The sequence below is a fragment of the Oncorhynchus tshawytscha genome, linkage group LG07, assembly GCF_018296145.1.
Source record: "Oncorhynchus tshawytscha isolate Ot180627B linkage group LG07, Otsh_v2.0, whole genome shotgun sequence".
NCBI lineage: Eukaryota > Metazoa > Chordata > Actinopteri > Salmoniformes > Salmonidae > Oncorhynchus > Oncorhynchus tshawytscha.
Window position 1 is genome coordinate 29,546,277 of NC_056435.1, and position 22,670 is coordinate 29,568,946.

General features: G+C 40.6%; 1 protein-coding gene across 3 annotated transcripts in view; it reads right to left on the minus strand.

Moving 5' to 3' along the window:
- Positions 1-22,670, minus strand: part of cntn4 (contactin 4) — a 172,476-nt gene that overhangs the window by 119,335 nt on the left and 30,471 nt on the right. For all 3 annotated transcript variants that reach the window (XM_024426801.2, XM_024426798.2, XM_024426799.2), the window contains exons 3-4: positions 7,766-7,898; positions 3,663-3,838 (exon numbers count right to left, since the gene is read on the minus strand). In XM_024426801.2, the coding sequence (XP_024282569.1) occupies positions 3,663-3,838; positions 7,766-7,898 (309 nt within the window). The remainder of the gene's footprint in view (positions 1-3,662; positions 3,839-7,765; positions 7,899-22,670) is intronic.

The following is a 22,670-nucleotide window of genomic DNA, read 5'->3' on the forward strand; positions in this document are numbered from 1 at the left end:
GACAGAATGTATTTTTGATTGAGCTGAAGCGGGTTCACTGACGTAGCACACGCCACCGCAGCCCCCACACGGGGTGGAACGAGCTTTGGATTTTGTTGTATTACTTCATAAGGGAAAGATTAGTTTTTATTCATTTCCATGTCGGCTCTTTCCCTGGAAACGCCCTTGTCCGGAGCAAAGGGTCCCGATTTCAAACTCGCCAAAAAAACGGTTTAAAATGTAATAACGGGCTAAAAATGTATATTAACTGAAAAATTATAGGATGTAATTTCTTGGAATAGCCCTCTGTGACTTGAAAGAATATTTCTCTCAAAACTTTGATTCCTAAAATATGTGTCCAGCGATTTGGTTGACTTAATCAGGAATGGGCAGGGTCAGCTATACCACAAGGACCCCTTATTCATGTCCTCATTAAATGTTCTGCAACAAAACCATTCATGGTCTGTAAAGTTATCTACTTTTGATAGATTAAAACAAACAATATTGAAATCACCATGGTGACAACCATAGTCTGTCAACTCCATCTGCCTGATAGATTAAGATAGACTATGGTATGAATTTTGGTCCAAATATGTCACATTTAATTAGGTTTTAGAGTTATGAAGCAACTGAGGAAAAACAAAATTGCTACTGTGCTACTGTGTACACCACTTGAGTAAAGTGGTATACAATTTTTGTCAACTCCGTAAAACATCAACTCTGTCAGATTTTTCTCTAACGTCAACTCTGTCTGAGTCCTGAAAGATCTGACAGAATGGTTATGTTTTTGTTGGGGATTTTCAATTGAATCGTTTTCCATATTTTACAAATGTTGGTACTGAACTTTATTTTATGAGGAAAAAAATCTGTTTTGAGTATCTGTTGTCAACTCTGTCAGTGGCTCCGTGATGACTAACCCTCTTAAGATATTTGTTTTAGTCCATTTTCTGACAAAATATTGTAATCACCGTTCTGCAACATTGAAGTATTTGCTATGCTAGACCTAAGGGATAATGTTTGCTTTATAAATGTTATTTTATGTTCTAAATCTAGAAAAACATGCCAAAATGCTAACCAAATTAGCCCTGGAGAATTTAACAGTGCTATAAAAGAAAACAAAGAGAAGTTTGGAGATGTGTATTACATATAATAATTTTTAGAATATTTAGAATTAAACAATAATGTCCTTTAAACACTTGTTGGACAACAAAGGTCCTTCTTCGAACCTTGCGGATGGCCCCGTGAAACTGCGCTACGCTGCTGACTGTACTGCACCAGTGGTACGCAAGTTACAGTATAAAATGACATTCATATATTACATGTGAATCAACATAAAACCATTTTCAAGTTCAAGACACAATACAATACAGTTAACATAGAAACAGGTAAGAAATGAACACATGGAAAATGATCGACACAAGATGAATAAGATGTAGAGTATATTGTGCCCAAAGGTATAATAGTGTCAAATCCACCAATTTCCTCACATAACATGATGCCATCCTCTGAGGAAAATGAGCTGGCCAATCAGTGGTCTACTCACATGAATATTTGTAATGACCGCTATCCGCCCACACCATTCTGTTGTTGGGGTACGCCCACACCATTTCAATACAGAAAAATGCATGTTCAACATACTTCATTTTTTAAAAACTCATATTTCACTCATATTAGCAGGTTTCCATCCAATTGGCAACAGATTTCCATGCGCATATTCAAAAATATGCATAAAGAAAATAGGCACATTTTCCCAACAGTAGTGTGTTTCACTAAACTGAATTAATGTGGATAAAAATCAGAGCGTGATGACATAGTCCACACAAAATGTAAATTTTTGCTTAAGTTTTCATGTTCCATCGCATTTTCAACTCTACCCATAATTTTGTCACAAAAGCTGTTGAGTTAAGTAGCAAACGTGTCTATTCTGGTCTTGGCAGGTGTGCTCTAGCCAACAACAGCTCTCAGATACAGTGAAGGTAGGCTGTATGGATAGGCTAGTCTACAAAATTAGATTATTAGGGAAAAGAGCGAGAATAGTTGTATTTGTCAAACAGCATCGATTATCATATCACCAGAATACTTATTGGAAAGGAGCATCAAACTCATCACCTTGCACTTTCACCACGCTGTGATTTCACCACCCCTATTTCATCTGTAGCCTAATAAACTGCATGGTTTCTGAGTCATAGTGAGAGGACCACACTCCATAACATCGCAACTCCAAGTTTACTTTGATTTTATGGTTACTAGATCAATATTTGCGCATCAAGACTGTTCCACCGCCATTTCTCGCATAATTAATTGTACCGACACAAAAAGATCCCACCATGTCGGCGTTCATAAAATTGTACCGAAACGTCCTGTTTCAAATCACAGCTGTCGTATATTTATTTTTTATACGGTATGACTTTACGAGCATAAAAACTATGGGTGGAACATGCTTACTGTAATTAATAATAGGTCAAATGTCATAGTAATTGGGAAACACTGGACAGTTACTTTCATGTTTCAGTACTTTCTTCACTGATTTTACAGTAGAATCTTCTCTAAAACATTTCTGATCATTGGGGATGACAACATGTGGCTATAGACATCGGGTACTGTCGTCACAATGTTGACATGAAGCTGAGAGCCACATAGACGTTATCTCTCATCTCTACTCTAACAAATTGTAGGATACACTCTAATAATATCAGCTGCCCTTAAAATGATTCTCTTCCACCCGCACCATTCAGTCATCATGCGGAGTAAATGAATCTTTACCAAGAGTAATAAAGAAGATGCATGCTTTAATATGTGACAACAACCCAAGACTGGTAAGGTCAGGCCGTGGCAATTGATGAAACTGTCACTGTATTAACCCTTATAGTGTCAGTGGAGTTCCCTTACGAAATCGAATTGTTCCTGCTCAGGGGTTAGACTGGGCTCAACCAAGGGACAAAACAAATAGCATGTGAGGGATGGAGCGGCCTTGTTCCCAACGTGGGGCATCAAAATTCAATCTGAAGAAGCCATCACTCACTTCACTGCCAATGTCGTCATTTAAGGATGCCCAATAACTGGAGGAGCAGCAGGGAGTATTGAGTTCGTAGTTTATAGGGAAAGGGCTAAATGGAAACCACAGGCTCTTCATCTTATTCACAATCTTGATCTTATTCTACTCATGTCTCAGTTATAATGTCTAAAGTTCCGCAATTTAAAAAAAAAAATCTTATTCTACAATAACGATTCTTTTCATATGCTGAGACAAGATGACTTCTATTCGGTTGTATACTTAAGGTGACATTACTTTTGCTCAATATGCTTTAACTGAACATCTTGGAGAGTCTGTCATGTGTTGTAAGAACAGTATGTGGTAGTGTAGGCATTTATTGCTACTTATTTTGAGTAACAGCCAAGCCTGGGGAAAGTGATGGAGAGTTAGTTTTGTGCGTTGGAGTTGTGTAGATTCATGTTTAAGCTCTATCAGGATTAGGATGCACCCTGACAGAAAGGGGAGTGTGGAATCATAGCACTGGGAACTGCTGCTCCCCAAGGAGACATTTTCATGTTGATCGCTTTATCAGGCGGGACACGAGACACTATCACAAGTCCCAATGACATATCTTTTATGTCACATGCTTTCACACTGCTGGCTAGTACAGTTTGATCAGAAAGGGAACTAAAGATAGTTAGTGACTTACATGCAAAGGTTAGACTGGCCTCTCGGCTCACGATGGTCCCAAAAGAGTTGAAGGCGAGGCACTGATATGTTCCAGCATCCTGGTCTTTGTCCAAATGGCTGATTCGGAGGTTGCCTCCAGACAGGCTGTAGTGTGAGACTGATTTTGGAGTGATTGCGGTGCCATTCAGTTTCCACCTAAAAACAGAATGAAAAGCAGTCAGATCCAGAACAATTGATAGACAATCTTAGAATCCCACCATTAACTCCATTCTAATGTAGATCATTCACCTTTAGGACAAGATGAGATTCTGACAAAGAAAATGATGATTTTACCTTCATTTGATTAATTCCTTTTCAATAAGCGAAGAAAGGGCTTAGCGTTAATCTAAGTAGTGAACCACACTGACGGCCGGCACACCACGGAGCAGAAAAGAACCCACTCAACAAGAATACACAGCCTCCATCGCCATCCATCTTGCTAGACACCCAGTCAAACAGCATAAAAATGCAGCTTAATCATTACGATGCAGCAATTAAAATTAATGACTAGCGCCCTGCATTCTGCACTTTTGCATTCTACACCAGGCTACAAGATTATCATTGGTGTTAGAGGTGATCAGTGAAGGATATAATTCACTTATGAAGGCAGCAGATTCCTCAATCCCTCCACATTGAGCACAATGGCTGTTACAATGCCAAACAACATGGGGGGGGTAAAGGGATCAATACCAGCTAAATCCCCGCTACGGAGGTGTGAACCCATCATTTACACGTCACAGCGTCTTGACAGGAAAACACTTTGATACATGTAGGTATTTTCAACAACGTCCAGTTCTATTACAACAAAAAAAAGTCAAAAATGGCATTTCACATATGAGTAAGCATGATAGGTATTCTTAATCACTTTATTGGGAAATGGGTGACGCAAATCATGATTAGCGTCCAGGGCGATTAGTTGCTGATTATGTCTTTGGAGTGAGGATAGTAATTGATTGCCTTTATGGATTCCAAACAGCTCAACAAACAGGGTGAATTTGTCAAAGCATTCATAGAAATATCTGCATTAGGTTGGTGCAGCTCTGCTTGAATAGATAAAAGCTATTTTATAGTATGATTTAGCCGAGAAAAGGCACTACTGATAAAGAGCCCACTGTAAAAGGTTAATGCCAGGTTAAAAGCATAACATTTGACATCAACGTCTTTGTTCTCTTTCATCCAGCATTTAGACAACTACCGACCATATCAAGCATTTATATAAAGACTGGGACTGAGAGTTCTCTCCCAGAGCTTCGCTATAGAGAGGGGAGAACTCAGGTCTTGCTACGCCAATTATGACTGAGGCACACTCAAGATAATAAGCACCTGAACATGTTCTGTATCAACGCTTGAGGAAAAGGGAACATGTAGTTCACCTAAAAATATCTGATTATAAACATTCCCTGTGGCTTTCTTCTTATGTTCAGAATACAATATGGCCATGCCATTAAATACATAGTGCTTATTGGAGTTGCACTGCTTGTACAAGCAACATATATAATGATTCCCGAATTCATTACCATGCCTACTCCACACTAGCCTTACAGTACACACACAAGTCCCCTGGTCTCCAGAGCCTCATTACTTTACACACACTATGGCAAAGGTCCTCCCCGACTGTCTCACAAGGCAACTCCAGCCATTCGCTTACTTCCAATGCAAGAAAAACAAGTACCAACATTAATATTTTACTTCCCGGTAGTGAGTCTACTCTAACTACTCAGACTTCCAGAGAGAGAGCCTGCAACAGGAAGAGAAGAGGATCCAACATGATCCTAGATCTCCAAGGGAGGAAGTCGTCATCAGCTCTCATAGCAGGCTGTTATGTGTTGCTTCTAAGTGCTATTTCTGTTTCAGAGAAGAAAATTGTATTCCATTAAAAATGAAAGCACCCTATTCAACAGCCTTCTATTATTCTTCAACAGAGAGAGTGAGCAACAAATCCACAAGAAAAGCACTTAATAGAGCCAACAATTTTAATTACGCGTGCCCGCTAATTATTTTACTAACGGTTATTCATTTAATGCTTTATCCGTGACTTTCTAAGACATTAAAAGAGAGCAAATTTAGGGACAGAGAAAGATATTTGATGAGTAATGTATAAGTATCTTGTTACAAATCACAAAGACTGCAGAGTGTATGACCCTGCAGAAGAAGATCACTGTCTATCTATCAATGTGCTACACCGTCTCATTTTCACATGCGTTGGCAGGGAGAAGTCTTATTACGTAGCGTTAAATGTGTCGTTCAAAAAGGCCCGGTTGACAGGAAAAAATGTGCTAGCTTAGGATTGTCAAGGTCTTTTTTTGTAGCAAATGGTGTATTGGATGAGAGCTAAGACGGCTCCCGAGTGGCGCAGTGGTCTAACGCACTGCATCTCAGTGCTAGAGGCGTCACTACGGACCCTGGTTTGATCCCGGGCTGTATCACAACCGGCTGTGATCAGGAGTCCCATAGGGCGGTGCACAATTGTCCCAGTGTCGTCCGGGTTAGTGGAGGGTTTGGCTGGGGTAGGCCTTCATTGTAAATAAGAAGTTGTTCTTAAATGACTTGTCTAGTTAAATAAAGGTTAAATAAAACAATTACAAATGTTAACTGCCATAGCTTTGACTGATATGGTAATCATGAGAAAACACATAACTCCACTTGTCTTTAGGTCAACATCGGAGCATTACGCTCTACAAGGTATGTTCTGCACAAAGGAATAAGTAAGGGAGTTAGGTTAACACACTAAGATGAAATCTATGGTCTTGTCACTAGATGTTGTCCAGACAGTGACTCTTGAACAGAATTTAACATCACAGCTATGATACATCGAGCAACACATCTAATCAAGTACATGGACATGCTGCAGACAATCAAATAATCTCTTTGGCTATCAATCATTCTAGAGGGGGACACTGGTACAGCAGCTCCGTTTGTTAAGCACATGCTTCATGCAATCATGTTTTCAACAGGATGTCCATACAGTGGCATGATACAATGTCACGTGGCTTAAGAGTTTGTAGAATGTCACATCTTTTCCTTTAGCCTTCTGCATTGTACTTTTCTTTTTTTGGGGAAACCAAATAGAGCCAGAACCAGGGAACAATGCTTCTTCTTTTCCAGAGTTAATATTCTCTTAGAAGCTTTATGTTGGTAGGGACAGACCGTTTTAAAGCATATCAGAGGATGATCCAAATGTAATGCCCAACCTCTCTTACATCAGCCAGTCACAGCATACGATTCTGTGATGTGCAGTTAATGAACTTTGAAGATGATTTAGTCTACAGCTGCGTAAAGGAATATAGTCTTAGAAGGCAGGCAGGCAGGCAGGCAGCCCATCCCACCCCAAGGCTCTGTGCTTCTCTCTGACAGGACTGTACTGCGACTTTGACAGGAAACAGTTGATTAGGTCATCCTTTAAACTGGCTCAATCCCAAGTATTAAACGTACCAATCCTTCTAAATCTCAACCCAGCAATTTCAGCGTGCAAACATGATTGATTTGAACCTTGCAGTTGCCAGCGATACAACTTACTAACCTTTCGATAGACTAACGAACCGTCCAGGAAAAGAAGAAGAGAGAGCGAAAGGGACAGTCTCTTTGAGCCTCTCTCAATTCGTTTGAACCAGATAATGTTCACAACCAGAGCCACACTGCTTTTCCCAAAATAGGAAAGATAATGTTCATAACCAGAGCCACACTGCTTTTCCCAAAATAGGAAAGATAATGTTCCATACTATTTCTTAAGTGGGATGAATTCTTTTACCGTTCATGTGTGTGATCTCAATGAGCTAAAAATATATATATATACAGTACCAGACAAAAGTTTTGGAACACCTACTCATTCAAGGGTTTTTCTTAATTTGTACTATTTTCCACGTTGTAGTATAATAGTAAAAATAAAGAAAACCCTGGAATGAGTAGGTGTGTCCAAACTTCTGACTCGTACTGTATTTATAAAAAAAAAAATAACGATTTTGTGTCCAGCAGTCAGGGTGCTACATCGGAATGAAATAAAATTCACAAAATGATCGATCCACAAGAACAGAACAGAGGGAAATGATTGTGGTGGGAGATGTGCACTGTGTAATACATACTCACCGATAAAGTGGAGATGGGCTTCCCTGGGCCTCACAGCTGAACACCACCTCTCTGTTCTTCTCCTGGGAGTCCACAGGGAACACAATGCTGCCAGGCTGCTTGGTGAATACTGGGCTCTGCAGGACACTGCTCTCTATAGGGGGCACACGGACAGGGGATAACACTCAGCTTACACTCAGGCTCAGACAACAAACCTGCTTGCAAAACAGGCAATTAGTCCGAGGCAGCAAACAGGCCAGACCTGGTAAAACCATAAGGTGGGGGGGGGAGGGCGAACCACAAGCAGACAAAACATATCAATTAATTCCGTCTGTCACAGCACCGTCGCACAGACAAGAATTATCGGAAGTGAGACGTGTCTTCAAAAGCCATTTAGGCGGTAATAGGAGATCTCCAAATGTATACCAGTCGGGACACGTTTTAACTTGCATCCTTTTTTCACAAAGTGCTATTGGAGTAGTTGTGTCTCTGCAGACGTTTAAGCAATTAGTTGTGCGGTTAGCGTTCCTCGGCTGTGGTTTTGTATTCTCTCAGTGAAATGACACACACCGAACGGAAGTCTCCATTACTCCATGGGCAGCTGGGAATCCAATGGGCTATCTGTGCATGACTTAACAAAAGCCTTTAGTGTCAGTAAGCCATGGGATAAAGGACAAGTGACAGCCTTTGCAACCACCTTACCTTTGGCCTAGAATGTGATTAGATGTGATTCAAGGGTTATACAGTACATTACCTAGCCAATCTTCAGCCATTTCCATTCTGCGCTGCAGTAGTAGCAGACTCATGCTCGGGCCAGATCCTTCAAGACATGACTATGGATTGTCTGTCGAGTTGTTTAAAAAAAAAAAAAACACAAAAAAAACAACACAACCAAAGAGTGTATTTAACACCTGCCTGTGGCTAGCCTGGCTAAAAGATATTCATGACTGGTTCCTGAAATGTGTATAACATCAAAGGTCAGTGTTCTTATTGGCTTGCAGCGGTGGTGCATATTGCCTCTACAATGGCGATCCAGGCCACTTATTTTGTCTCCGGAATAGAAAAGCTTTTTAGCAGCAGGATGTATCAATGCTACATTGTGCAGTAAATAACAAAGCCACTCAAAACATGACAATTTGCCTTATTCAATGCCATGTTTAAATAAACAATAACAGCGAAAATACCTTACTGGGGGAATGATTTCCTGTGTTTGTGACCGTAGCTTTTGTCCTACCCTCACAAATTGCACAATTTCTATAATTACATGCCTTTGATGCCCTGTGAGCAGTCATTGAGACATCATGCTAATTTGGGGAAAGATAAGCTCTGTTTTTCCCAGAACTTTGCAATGAAAATGAACACATCTGCTGTTTCTGTTTGGGATCTTCTCTAAGGTACCTCCCCTGAGGAAAAATGAAAAACAACAGAAAAACATGCTGGAGACGTCACGTGACTGATAAGCTAATGTCACAAAATGCGTTTCAAAACAAAAACCCTAACTACGATACAGTACTCCCTGCAGACCTAAAATCTTTTCTTCCCGTTTTCAAACTAGGCCCGTCGGAAAAACAATTCGGGAGTGGCTCTAATAACATGCTTTAGCAAAAGAACGCATGTGTGAACGTAATGAGTGAAGACAAGTTACAGTGTATTGCCGCAAGTCTTAACTCATATCACTTCTGCAACAGATGCGACAGTCTCCACTGATTGTGGCACGTTCCCATTCCCAATTTGGGATATTGTATTGCCAGTACGTGATACAGTTAAAGAAAGCAGCACACCCTCTTCACTCTCGTTCTGGGCAGACATAATAATAGTGTACTGTACATCTTATTCTACAGTGAAAGTAGGTCACCATTAAAGCCTCATGGAACACATGCAGCTATCTTTATAGTACTCCCTACTGGCCTCACATACCGTACTCCAGACCAAAAAAATAAGAAAGATTATAGCTTTATAGCATGATTCATGAGCATGATATTTGGAGGAAGAAACTTGTCAGGTGAAAGCACCAGGGTATACTTCTGCTGAGAAGGAGCCCCAGCGCTCTGAATTTCCAGCATGGCTCAAATTGGTGGCTTGCATTCATAATTGTGACATTCACACACACTTCCCCCATTTCTCATGCAAAATTCAGGCTATGAGAGTGAGGTGGTGTTTTCATACTTTTCCATCAAATGTTCACGGGGTCATAATCAGGTTCCTCAATACACTGAGAGAGTTAGGACTGAAGTAATGCCCACATCCTTGCTAGATTTAACACAGAGATGACAAATGGAATAGATGATTGTTTAATGGAGAATATATTGGAAAGTGTACGATACAGAGACAGAGGCCATGAACCCTATTCCAAAACGTTGAAGTAAACAGATTTACATTTTTGTGTCATTATTGTCGCCATCTGTAATAAGACCAAGACAATTGTATTCACCCACTGATTGTGGGATGACCTTTATGAACTTGTCATGGAAGCCAGATTTTATTCTCAGAATGTCTTTTTTTTCATCTTGAGAGAAAATTATCACACTAATTTGTTCCAGATTTAATGAATAATCTGACTGAAAATGAATGAATGAAAAAACAAAATGAAAAAATGAATGAATTATTCTAAGAAAGATGTGTAATTGATATCTAGTGTCTCACATGAGATTCCCTTTGAATTACTGTAGCCACAATGACAAGAGAAACTGGACAAAGATGTTTTATGACTGACCACTTGAAATGATCCATTTTTGGTAAGATCTTTACATTTTTGCACCCAGTGAGAGCTGTTTAGTGGACTGAAAATGCTTTGTGAAGGGCTTGGCTGCTTCCAGACTGCTGTCTATTCTCACTGTAAATAAAGTATGAAAATGATGTGTTCACACTGTGTGTGTGTGTGTGTGTGTGTGTGTGTGTGTGTGTGTGTGTGTGTGTGTGTGTGTGTGTGTGTGTGTGTGTGTGTGTGTGATTGTGTGACTAGCACGTCAAGAGAACAGCACTCAGCTATTTCAGCTAATTTATAGTCACATAAACTGATGGATATTGCATATCGTTGAGTGGTAAACTATTGTGTTTGTGCGAAGCAGGGTGCAAATACATTCATGACTAATTTCACAACCCTTCAACAGGTATGTGAAGACTGGCTGATTTTTGTCACAAGTGCGTAGGCCTATCTGGTATTTATTTAAAAGTGAATGGGTTCATATATCTAGTTGATGCGTGTATGTTTTGTGTGTGTGCACCAGAATTCTTATTTTCCATTATACAAAGAATATCATTCCAGTAAAGGGTGTCTGTGATAGAGAATACAGAAAAAACGATATTGTTTGCCTGCCTCCACTGCATTGCACTTGAGCTGGTATAATTGGACTTGTTTTGTTTCCACTCAGACAGACAGCCTCATCAGAGTCCTTACTGGTTAGACTGAAGTCCCAAGTGATGTGACAGACTCGTGTGTTTATCTCAGGTCCACAATGCTACCTTCCCTGGATGGATGATGCAACAACAGCGGAGACTGGAGAATATATATATTAAACCATAAAGCTACTGTACAGGGTGGTTGGTGGGGGGGGGTAGTAAAAACAGAACAGAATGTTCAACCAAACAAGCAATTGACTAAAGTTTCAAGCTGGTATTGACTATGTGCATAGCATTTCTGTTCTCATCAGTGAATATTTTGCAGTGGTACTCTACATGACTATAGGACATATTGATGAGGAAAGCACATAGACGAGGTGGTGGAGTTACTGTAACAGTGGATAAAAACAATTTAATTCGATTTTTTTTTACCAAGACACCAACTGTATTATGTAAAGTATCAGTGTGTGGTAGTACTGCATAGTTACTACATCACCACTTTGAATTGGCTTGCATCAGTCAAAGTTCCATGACAACTGATAGGCAGTCAGGCAGGGGGGGAACTACCATCCATGAGTCATGGTGACTTGCTCTTCACAAAGATGGCCTCTGCTGTCACAGTCATTATGAGACTTAATAAACGTTGACATGATCTTAGTAGAGTGCAGTTTAAATTAAACGTCACATCTTTAAAGTGATGATTAACAGGGAGAGCCAGAGCCGTTATTCTGGAACAGGTGCACACGCCCTTTGGGAGACAGGAACTGTAAACCTACGCCATACAGCACATCCTGCCAGTGCCCCTGCCTCTGCCCCATGCCTCTGAGCTGTTCTGCCGGGAGCAGCACTGATCAATCCTCCCTCCCAGCCACTCAATTAGCATCACAGACTCATTAAAAATACTGGAGCCTGTCAGAAAAACAGAAGAAAAAATACCATGGATCTGCAGTTTCACCTGCGCTGTTTTCTCCGGGTGTGAGATTGACAATTGCATTAATCATTCATTTTCGCCCGGGTTGTTTAATTGTACCAGCCTTTCAGAAAAGCACCTTTGAAACTGTGAACCCACACACATGTGGTGAATCATTGTGGGGAGGAAATAAAGAGGGGCACGGGGCTAACCCGACTGATTTCCTAGATTGCATGAATAAAACATTTATTGATATACATATCAAAAGCAAGTGTTGACAAAACAAAACCAAAGTGGAGAAAGAAGGAAGCAAAGCAGAAAGGAGGAGAAGGAGAGCGAGGAGCTCCTGGCATCTGGTCTGAATCCCTAACATCACCAATTAGCAGGGGCTTGGCTGTGTGACAGTCTGGGGAGCGCCTCCTCCTTCATCCTACCACACAAAGAATAATTGCTTCTCCAGAGGAGGAGCAGGTGAGTGCACCTGGAGAGGCAGGCAGGCGGGCACGCTCCCCGTTACTAAGACACCGTGTTAGATTTCATCGACAGGAGTTGAGCTCTCACTAATACTGTCATCAACGAGATACCCTGGCTAATGAATCCTTTAATGGAGTAGAACCGTAGTCATGTTTGAGGAGGAACATTGACGAGTCAGTCAGCGTGGAAGGGCATATTACCTTTCCCTCTGTAAGGAGGAGGAAGTCTAGAAAACAGAAAAATAAGCTAATGTGTTTTTGTTGAATGGTTCAGTATAGATCTTTTACAATATGAAAGGAGAGTTGGCTATATTTCGTCAAAAAAGAGAGCTGCCTATATTCCCTCTGATATAGTATATATAGCATTACTGGTCAGGGATTGACTCTAGTCCATCTCACATGCTAATTTAATCCTAATAAACACATTGTAATTGAAGCAGGCACACAGCAGGGACAGCTGTGCTGGTTAGGAGGTCCATCCGGACTGAGATCCAGGGGCCATTGGCCACAAAGTCTACCCAGCAGCAGTACCTCTCAGCTGGCCTGGCCTGACACCAGGGGATGGGTTGCTACAGAGGGGGTAGGACACTCCACCCAGTGGAATGACAGAGGTCGATGTTAAGCCTTCCGTTGTCAAACTGCCTGGAGAGAACGCCTTTCCACTGGAACGTTAACATCCAACCAGACCATCTGACATGCATGGCAGTCCAGGCACAAGCACAACTAGCTACATCCTTTACGGCCAGTGGATAAGAGCAGAGAGAGGCACTGTATGAATATCACCCTGGCTAGAACAAAATGACAGTACCAAGTCCACCGTTTAATTGAACAGCATATAAATATATGTATATTAGCCATCAGTCTGAGCCGTCACAGATGCTTCCATCGCAGATTTCAAATGAACAAGGAAGATACAGTAGTAGACAATTGAAAACATAATGCATGTCATGTGCAAACAGCATTAGCAACCCAGTGAATGTTTTTATTGAGCTGCAGATGGCATCATGCATATTTATGCAAACTCACTGAGCCCAGGTGATGGCTTTGACTTATCCTACATGTCTGACTAACATTTAATCAATCAGAGATGCTCCTGAAAATGTAAATCCCAGGACCACACACCTTATCAAACTCTATATGCTAAACAGAAAGACCAACCCTACAATAACCAACAACAACAGATATTATTCCACAGGACTAAATTACTCCCGTTTGTTTTTGAAAACTCAGTTTCCCCTAGATGTGCTTTTCCTGATCTAGAAAACCTTGGCCCAAAGAGCTGGATATTTAGTGCAGATTGTGTCCTCAAAGCTGTGCCTTGGGGTCAGTCTAATACAATGCAAATGACATCCACTGATTGCCTTCTCAGAGTTTATGACACCGAGGTTTATACAGAAATGGAAAGTTGAGCATAGTTTCAGGCTTTGTAGTCTACATACTTCAAGGGTGTAATATCTAGGGTTGCAAAGCTACCTGTAATTTATTTCAGTTTTCACTATTTATACTTAAACATTTAAAAAAAAATGTATTCATATATAGCATATATTTTATGTGTGTGTCCATATTGTCCACAGTGGATAAACCATATGGTTCAAGAGAAAATACCCTAATTAATGAAAAAAGCACCTGATCAACAATGGCACATTTTCAATTATCTCTGCAACTCTTCAAACTATTTAGTTTTTTCATAACTGCCACCAGTTTGGTGCCAAAACATTTATAACAAAGATGTATTGACATAGTCAAATAAATAAAACGGTGTCAAAAAAATTATAAAGGATAGTTAATGCTGAAACCCTCATATGAAACAGCAATAGTATTCACTAAGTTGATGGTTTATATTTAGGAGAATGTTTTACAGCTTTGTCATTCAAATGTACTTTTTAAAATCATCTTGTTGAATTATTTCATACATTTGACATTGATAAGGCCACACAGAGGGCCTGAGATAATTACAGACACCTGTGATAATCTGAAGTACCCAAAAGGGCCACTAGATGTTTTGTGATAAATTACATATAATCCTTGAAAGTTACCAAATTTCTGGTAGATTACTGGAACGTTTCCAGTAACATACCCTCCCTTTGCAACCCTAGTAATGCCATAACACAGGAATAACAACAAAATAATTGTGATGATAGTGTAAAATAATTGCATAATATTGCATATATTGCAATATTGCATATTGCAAAAGTATATTATGCCTATAATTGCTACCACAATGGTCCCCAAACTTATGTGGATTAAGCTGTAAACTGCAATCCTCGTTCTTTAATGATTGCTGTTCATTAATGTGTTTTCCACTTCTCCAACATGGAACTTCCCAATTCCACTGTGCAGGTAGAGCTACAACTACCTCCAGAACTTTGTTTAACATGCACCCATAGGCACTTGGTCCCAGGTGTTTCTGGAATATCTGCACATCTGGAGGTAAGTACATCTTTTTTTTGACAATGGGAGTCAAGACATTCATTCAAAATAACTTCTGTTTTGTTGTTTTTTTAGTTGGGAGAGAAATCTTTACATGTTCCAAGGCGGACTGAGGTACGACATTTCAGAAACATCCATATCCCACCATGTCCCACCTGCCATACAATATTCGGGGCTGCCTTTGACCGCCCAAGACCGTCTGGTGACAATGCTGAAAAGCAATAGCTGTTTGAACCCCGCCTCCTCCCAAACTAATCTGATGCCCAATAGCAGGTGACAGAAAATGAATTTGCAGAGCTTTCCTCAGCATGAATAAAAAAGGCCCAGAAGGAGTCCAGCATAGAGGAGAATCTACTTTGTGAATTCTTCCAATATCCATTCAACACAGATTCATATTCCAAGCCTCACATATTACAGCCACTCCCAGCCTATCACTCAGATGACACTCCTCCAAACTAGGGCTGGCAATTACCTGGGACTTCACCATCCGATATTAAAACAACACGATCCGATATGAATAGCGATTCTCACGATTCTGTGTTGCGATTCGATGTTTCAAACATATTGCTCACCATATATCTGCTGCAGAGGGACCAGAAAGAACCATGAGAAAACATGTTTTCATCAGTCATGTAAACAAAAGTGCTGAAAACAAATTGGCTCCCTGTTTTAATAGAAGGTGGAGAACAAGCTATGAAGGACAAATACTGGAGTTTTGGTGCAGGTACAGCCGACTAGTGCAAAAAATATTCCGATACTCTCCCAATTTTATTTTACTATATCCCCTGTCTTAGGTCAGTTAGGATCACCATTTTATTTTAAGAATGTGAAATGTCAGAATAATAGTAGAGAGAATTATTTATTTCAGCTTTTATTTCTTTCATCACATTCCCAATGGGTCAGAAGTTTACATACACTCAATTAGTATTTGGTAGCAAATAGCCTTTCAATTGTTCAACTTGGGTCAAACGTTTTGGATAAGCCTTCCACAAGCTTCCCACAATAAGTTGGGTGAATTTTGGCCTAATCCTCCTGACAGAGCTGGTGTAACTGAATCATTTTTGTAGGCCTCCTTGCTCGCACACGCTTTTCAGTTCTGCACACACATTTTCTACGGGATTGAGGTCAGGCCTTTGTGATACCCACTCCAATACCTTGACTTTGTTGTCCTTAAGCCATTTGGCCACAACTTTGGAAGTATGCTTGGGGTCATTGTCCATTTGGAAGACCCATTTGCGATTAAGCTTTAACTTCCTGACTGAAGTCTTGAGACGTTGCTTCAATATATCCATATAATTGTCCTGCCTCATGATGCCATCTATTTTGTGTAGTGCACCAGTCCCTCCTGCAGCAAAGCACCCCCAAAACATGATGCTGCCACCCCCATGTTTCACGGTTGGGATGGTGTTCTTAGGCTTGAAGCCTCCCACATTTTCCTCCAAATATAACGATGGTCGTTATGGCCAAACAGTTCTATTTTTGTTTCATCAGACCAGAGGACACTTCTCCAAGTGTGTGGTTGCAAACTGTAGTCTGGCTTTCTTATGGCGGTTTTGGAGCAGTGGCTTCTTCCTTGGTGAGTGGCCTTTCAGGTTATGCTGATATAGGACTCGTTTTACTGTGGATTTAGATACTTTTGTACCTGTTTCCTCCAGCATCTTCACAAGGTCCTTTGCTGTTGTTCTGGGATTGATTGGCACTTTTCTTACCAATGTACTTAGTACTTTTCGTACCAAAGCCTAACAGAAGCTTAACAGAAGCCTAACAGAAGCTAAAGCCATGACATCATTTTCTGGAATTTTCCAAGCTGTTTAAAAGCACAGTCAACTTAGTGTATTTAAACTTCTGACCCACTGGAATTGTGATACAGTGAATGATAAGTGAAATAATCCATCTGTAAACAATTGTTGGAAATATTTCTTGTGTCATTCACAATGTTTGTTAACAAAACATTTTTGGAGGGGTTGAAAAACTAGTTTTAATGACTTCAACCTAAGTGTATGTAAACTTCCGACTTCAACTGTATATGATGTCAAAAATAATATCCCGATATGTAACAGTATAATTTTTTCCCCCATCATTACTCCTGGCCAGCTGAATCAAGTGTCTTCTAGCAGCTGCTGGACTCTTGGGCTACTGCATAGGTGTTCGTTTAGATATCCTGTCCTCTCTTCCTCCTCCTCCTACTCCTTTCTCCTCCGTGGAGACAACGCAAGACACGTGGTCCGGATACACTGGTGGAACAATTGGAGCAGATACACGAGCTATACAAAAACCTTCAGAGGGAAAGCATTTCTCCATGCTCTGGGAGCCAGAGTGGATGTCTAGGCGAGCCTCTTCGTAGAAAGGCCATGTAAAAAGACTTCATAAATGGGTTCAAGGTCAAGGAATTGAAAAAATCTGCCCATATCTTTCATGCTTCAGCTGAGCTATTAGAAAGAATGGTTCTCTCCTGCGCTGGAGTAGTTCAGTGGGACAGGGGAGTATTCATCTCCCGTAGATAGGGCACAGATATGACATGCATTTACAGACAGAATCCCTTTCAGACAAAAAAAGTGAACACATTTGAAAGTAATTGCATTTGAAAACAAGTATCCCATAATTAGACCCTCTCAGATGACAATGTCTTATTATTCTGAAATCAGTTCGACACCATTATCAATGGAATGAAGAAAAATGCTCAAGTTAAATAAGTTTGATGTAATTGACGTAATTGTAATTGACTTGAGAAGACATGAATAGGATATGGATCAAATTGGATACCTGGTATTGGCAGGCAGCAGCCCTGTATTGAACATAGCTACCACAATGCCTAGTTGGAGATGAGTAGAATAAGTATTGAGGGGAGCACTGCCACAAACTACATCAGAAAATGTCAGGAGCCAAGCCATTGTCACACTCTGATGATCAACAGCCAGAGATGTTGGTGCAAAAACAGTAAAACAGCCAAGCTATCACTCATCAAAATGCTGAGGTGACAATATATTTCCATGTGTTTCCATGAGTGACAGCGATTTCCATGTTACCAATATGATGTATTTTGCATGGTCCATGGATATTCATATTTGCCTACTTTGATCCATCCAGTGGTCCTTCCATCTCGAGCATAGCCCTTCTCGCCTGCTCGTGGTGTAACTACAAACCACACCTTACAGCACTGTCTCTTTAAGAACTCAACCAATCCCTCCCAGTGTGAGAGGACGGAGCACTGCCGATCACCACACCACACCGAAGGCCAATTTCAGGGCCAGTTGAGAACGGCATCCCACCTCAAACTCCTTTCAGCTCTTAATAGACACGAGGATTGTTTTCTCGTCCTCTGTCTTTAGACCAATAGGATTAATAGAACAGTAATGTTGCAACACGCTTTTAACTAGTCAATCATTATGAAGCGCAATGCTTTTTCCTTTGAGATTATACGATAGCTTTTAGCTGCTAGGGGGAAAAAAGTATAATTAGTTTCATGAGATTCTGACTAATATGCGAGTTGCTAAGTGTTAATTACTTTAACTAGGTGTTCAAGTTGCCTGTAGACACATTGCAGACAATGCAATTTCAATAAAATAGACTCTTCTGTGATAGTTCTGTTGGCACTAATATCACTCCATATAAAGTCATTCTGTAAACATTTTGGAACTGATTTATAATTTTCCAAACTGAAACCATATTTTGCTGGAGTCGAGCAATTCAATGAATCCTTAAATAAATGTGAATTGCTTTTGAAATATAGGTGATTGTGACATACAGTACCAGTCAACAGTTTGGACACGCCCTTACTTTATTTGTACTATTTTTTACATTGTGGAATAATAGTGAAGACATCAAATCTATGAAATAACACATATGGAGTCATGTAGTAACCAAAAAAGTGTTCAACAAATCAAAATATATTTTACATGAGATTCTTCAAAGTAGCCACCCTTTGCATTGATGACAGCTTTGCACACCCTTGGCATTCTCTCAACCAGCTTCATGAGGTAGTCACCTTGAATGCACTTCAGTTAACAGTTGTGCCTTGTTAAAAGTTAATAATGCATTTGAGCCAATCAGTTGTGTTGTGACATGGTAGAGGTGGTATACAGAAGATAGCCTTATTTGGTAAAAGACCAAGTCCATATTATGGCAAGAACAGCTCAAATAAGCAACGAGAAACAAAAGTCCATCATTACTTTAAGACATGTTGGTCAGTCAATGCAGAGAATTTCAAGAACTATGAACGTTTCTTCAAGTGCAGTCGCAAAAACCCTCAAGCACTATGATGAAACTTGCTCTCATGAGGACCGCCACATGAAAGGAAGACCCTAAGTTTCCTCTGCTGCAGAGGATAAGTTCATTGGAGTTAACTGCACCTCAGATTGCAGCCCAAATAAATTCAAGTAACAGACACATCTCAAAATCAACTGTACAGAGGAAACTGCGTGAATCAGGCCTTCATGGTAAAATTGCTGCAAAGAAACCACTACTAAAGGACACCAATAATAAGAAGAGAATTGCTTGGGCCAAGAAACATGAGCAATGGACATTAGACCGGTGGAAATCTGTCCTTTGGTCTGATGAGTCAAATTTTAGATTTTTGGTTCTAACCGCTGTCTTTGTGAGAAACAAAGTAGGTGAACGGATGATCTCCACATGTGTGGTTCCCACCGTGAAGCATGGAGGAGGAGGTGTGATGGTGCTTTGCTGGTGACACTGTCATTGATTTATTTAGAATTCAAGGCACACTTAAGCAGCATGGCTACTACAGCATTCTGTAGCGATACGCCATCCCATCTGGTTTGCACTTAGTGGGACAATCATCTGTTTTTCAACAGGATAATGACCCAACACACCTGGGGGTGGCATGGTAGAATAGTGGTTAGAGCATTGGACTAATAACCAAAAGGTTGCAAGTTCATATCCCCGAGCTGACAAGGTAAAAATATGTTGTTCTACCCCTGAACAGGCAGTTAACCTACTGTTCCTAGGCCATCATTGAAAATAAGATTTTTTTCTTAACTGACTTGCCTAGTTAAATAAAGGTCAAATAAAACCTCCAAGCTGTGTAAGGGTTATTTGACCAAGAAGGAGAGTGATTGAGTGCTGCATCAGATGACAGTCTCCACAATCACCTGACCTCAACCCAATTGAGATGGTTTGGGATGAGTTAGACCGCAGTGTGAAGGAAAAGCAGCCAACAAGTGCTCAGCATACATGGGAAAGCATTCCAGGTGAAGCTGGTTGAGAGAATGCCAAGAGTGTGCAAAGCTGGTTACTTTGAATAATATAAAATATATTTGGATTTGTTTAACACTTTTTTGCTAACTACATGATTCCATATGTGTTATTTCATAGTTCCTATGTCTTCACTATTATTCTACAATGTATACAATAGTAAAAAATAAAGAAAAACCCTTGAATGAGTAGATGTGCCCAAACTATTGACCGGTACTGTATAATCAAATTAAGATTTCTATTAGCGATATATATTGAGAACAATTTCGTCCAATGTATAGTGATAAGGGCTATGAAGTGCCTGCTGTGTGGACCTTAATGCAAGGGGAAGATAAAGGCCGTAACATGACACCATTATGCCCACCCCAAGAAATGTGTATTCATAAAAGTGTACAACGTTGGATAAGGAGAGCAAACTGAGCAAGCTATTTACGGCTATATTAGCATACTTATTCACAACAGCAGCAGTAGGTCGGTGACACAGCACTCTTACATGAACATGAAATGAAACAGAGGACAAAAATTGTTTCATGAAAATTGGCTTTGTCTACATGCCACCTACTGGGTTTGCTTTACAGGCCTTGAATAACTTGGCCATCAACTGACTGCTGTGGAATCCTGCTGTTTCATTTTTCGCCTGAAAACATTGAGTATTACCCATGAAAGAAAAATGTCTTGAAATTGATCAATACGACAAGATGATACAAAACCTGCATTGTAAAGTGACTTTGCAAAATCAGATTCATGTGTTTGCAGTATGCTATGGCTCGTATTGGACATTTCCTGTGGAGGTTTAGACATAACACATGTTGTACTCTGCATGGCCTCTCCTGAAACACGTTTGTCCTATGCTGCTGTACAGTACAATACAGTAAACACCAGGATGTCCAGAGCAGCTAGTGTGAAAACGGACTTTCCTCTTTGTCCTTCTGTTTCACGTCTATGGATCTCTCGTGTTCTGTCCTTCAAGATCTTGAAAATAACTCAGCCCCTATTGAAATCCCAGAGAAAAGGTGAACTGAGGAGGAATCCGTGAAAGGATGTCGTACAACCTTGATTCAGTAACATGCCTTTTAGGATGCGCACATGTATTTTAGTGGCTTCTTTAGACAGACTCTATACCTATAGGCACAGCTCAGAAAGCATAAGAGAGAAGGCAAAGCTGATGCGACATCCTCATTCGGAGAAGTGCTCTGGAACATAAAGGCATCCTGAAAGTACATTCACCGTTTTGTTCCACGTTCTTTTCCGGGTTCTAACAACAACAGGTGGACTTTCACAGAGACAGAACAACTACAGTAATGTCTCTGGAGCTGTGAAGGTCATCTCGCTAAGAAAACGATGCAAAACGATTCACCGTTTAGCCATAGAGAACTCCTTTGTGTACACAATGTCTCTTTCATGTCCTTTTTCACTTACACAGCAATGTGGCCTTTAAAGACATTTGAGCCCACATGGAGTAAGACACTTTTACTCTCCACGAGCACAGCAAGCAGCTTAGGCGTGGAAATCAAATGGTTCTGGGACAGGCGGCAAAACGTTAAGCCATCAGGGCCGAGTTCATACTGTAAGTACCATTAGTGCTGCTTAGCGTAACTGTGCTAATATGCTAATAATATTTGATATAATAAAAATGTATGTAGCTTAAGTAAAGGCTAAATTAAGTAAAGGCATGGGCCGTCATCATGGTGGAGTAAGCAGGAATAAAAGGCAGGGTATCAGGATTCTGAGCGTGTCCTGGGGAAGAGTGTGGCGCTGCGCTGGGGTAATCAGATGCTAACAGTGAGGGTGAGAGTGACGCGCAGGCAGCACAGTGCAGGCAGGGGAAACAGGAGGCAGCCCTGTTGAGGCACACTAGCAGAACAAAGGAACACGCCTAGCAGGGGACAGAGATCATTACGGCCCCCTCAACACATTCGGTACAGTCTGACTGTGAATCCTTGCCTTTTCAGGGGTAACCTTCCCTTTCACTGGCGTTCGCCAGGTTGCTTGACCTTTTCGGTCAGTTTCACAAAGCTGCATTCAGACAGCTAGTGCACGTCATGAAAGACGAGTGTCTTACAGTACATGGCAAACTGGGATCACACCTTTCAAAGATAATAAATGACTAGAACCTGCTCCCAGATGTAACATGGATAAATGGTTGTGTGGATCACTGAAGACATAATGATACTTATTAGCCTACATTTTTATTATTTGCCCACATCTGTCTTGTAATTTTCAACAGCAGGTAAAGGACTGTTTTTGTTGGCATACTGAGGATAGTTCATGTATTGGTCCTTAAAGAGAAACAGATCGAGTGCAAAATCATTTCTGGCCATAGAGGTAGCGGCTCTTCTAGCTTTACTATATGAGTACTGTGGCAACAAACTGTGTTTATCAGATGCTGGTCAATCAGCCAGTGCCAACTGCATGCTGAGTGAATGCCAAAGTCTGATTTGAATGACACATAAGAACAAAAAACAAGTATGAAGTCTACAGACTCCTTTACAATCAAATTCCAACTCCCAATCATGAGAATAAGAAAGGCTTGCAGTCTCAAAACTGTCTAGTGTTGGATTGG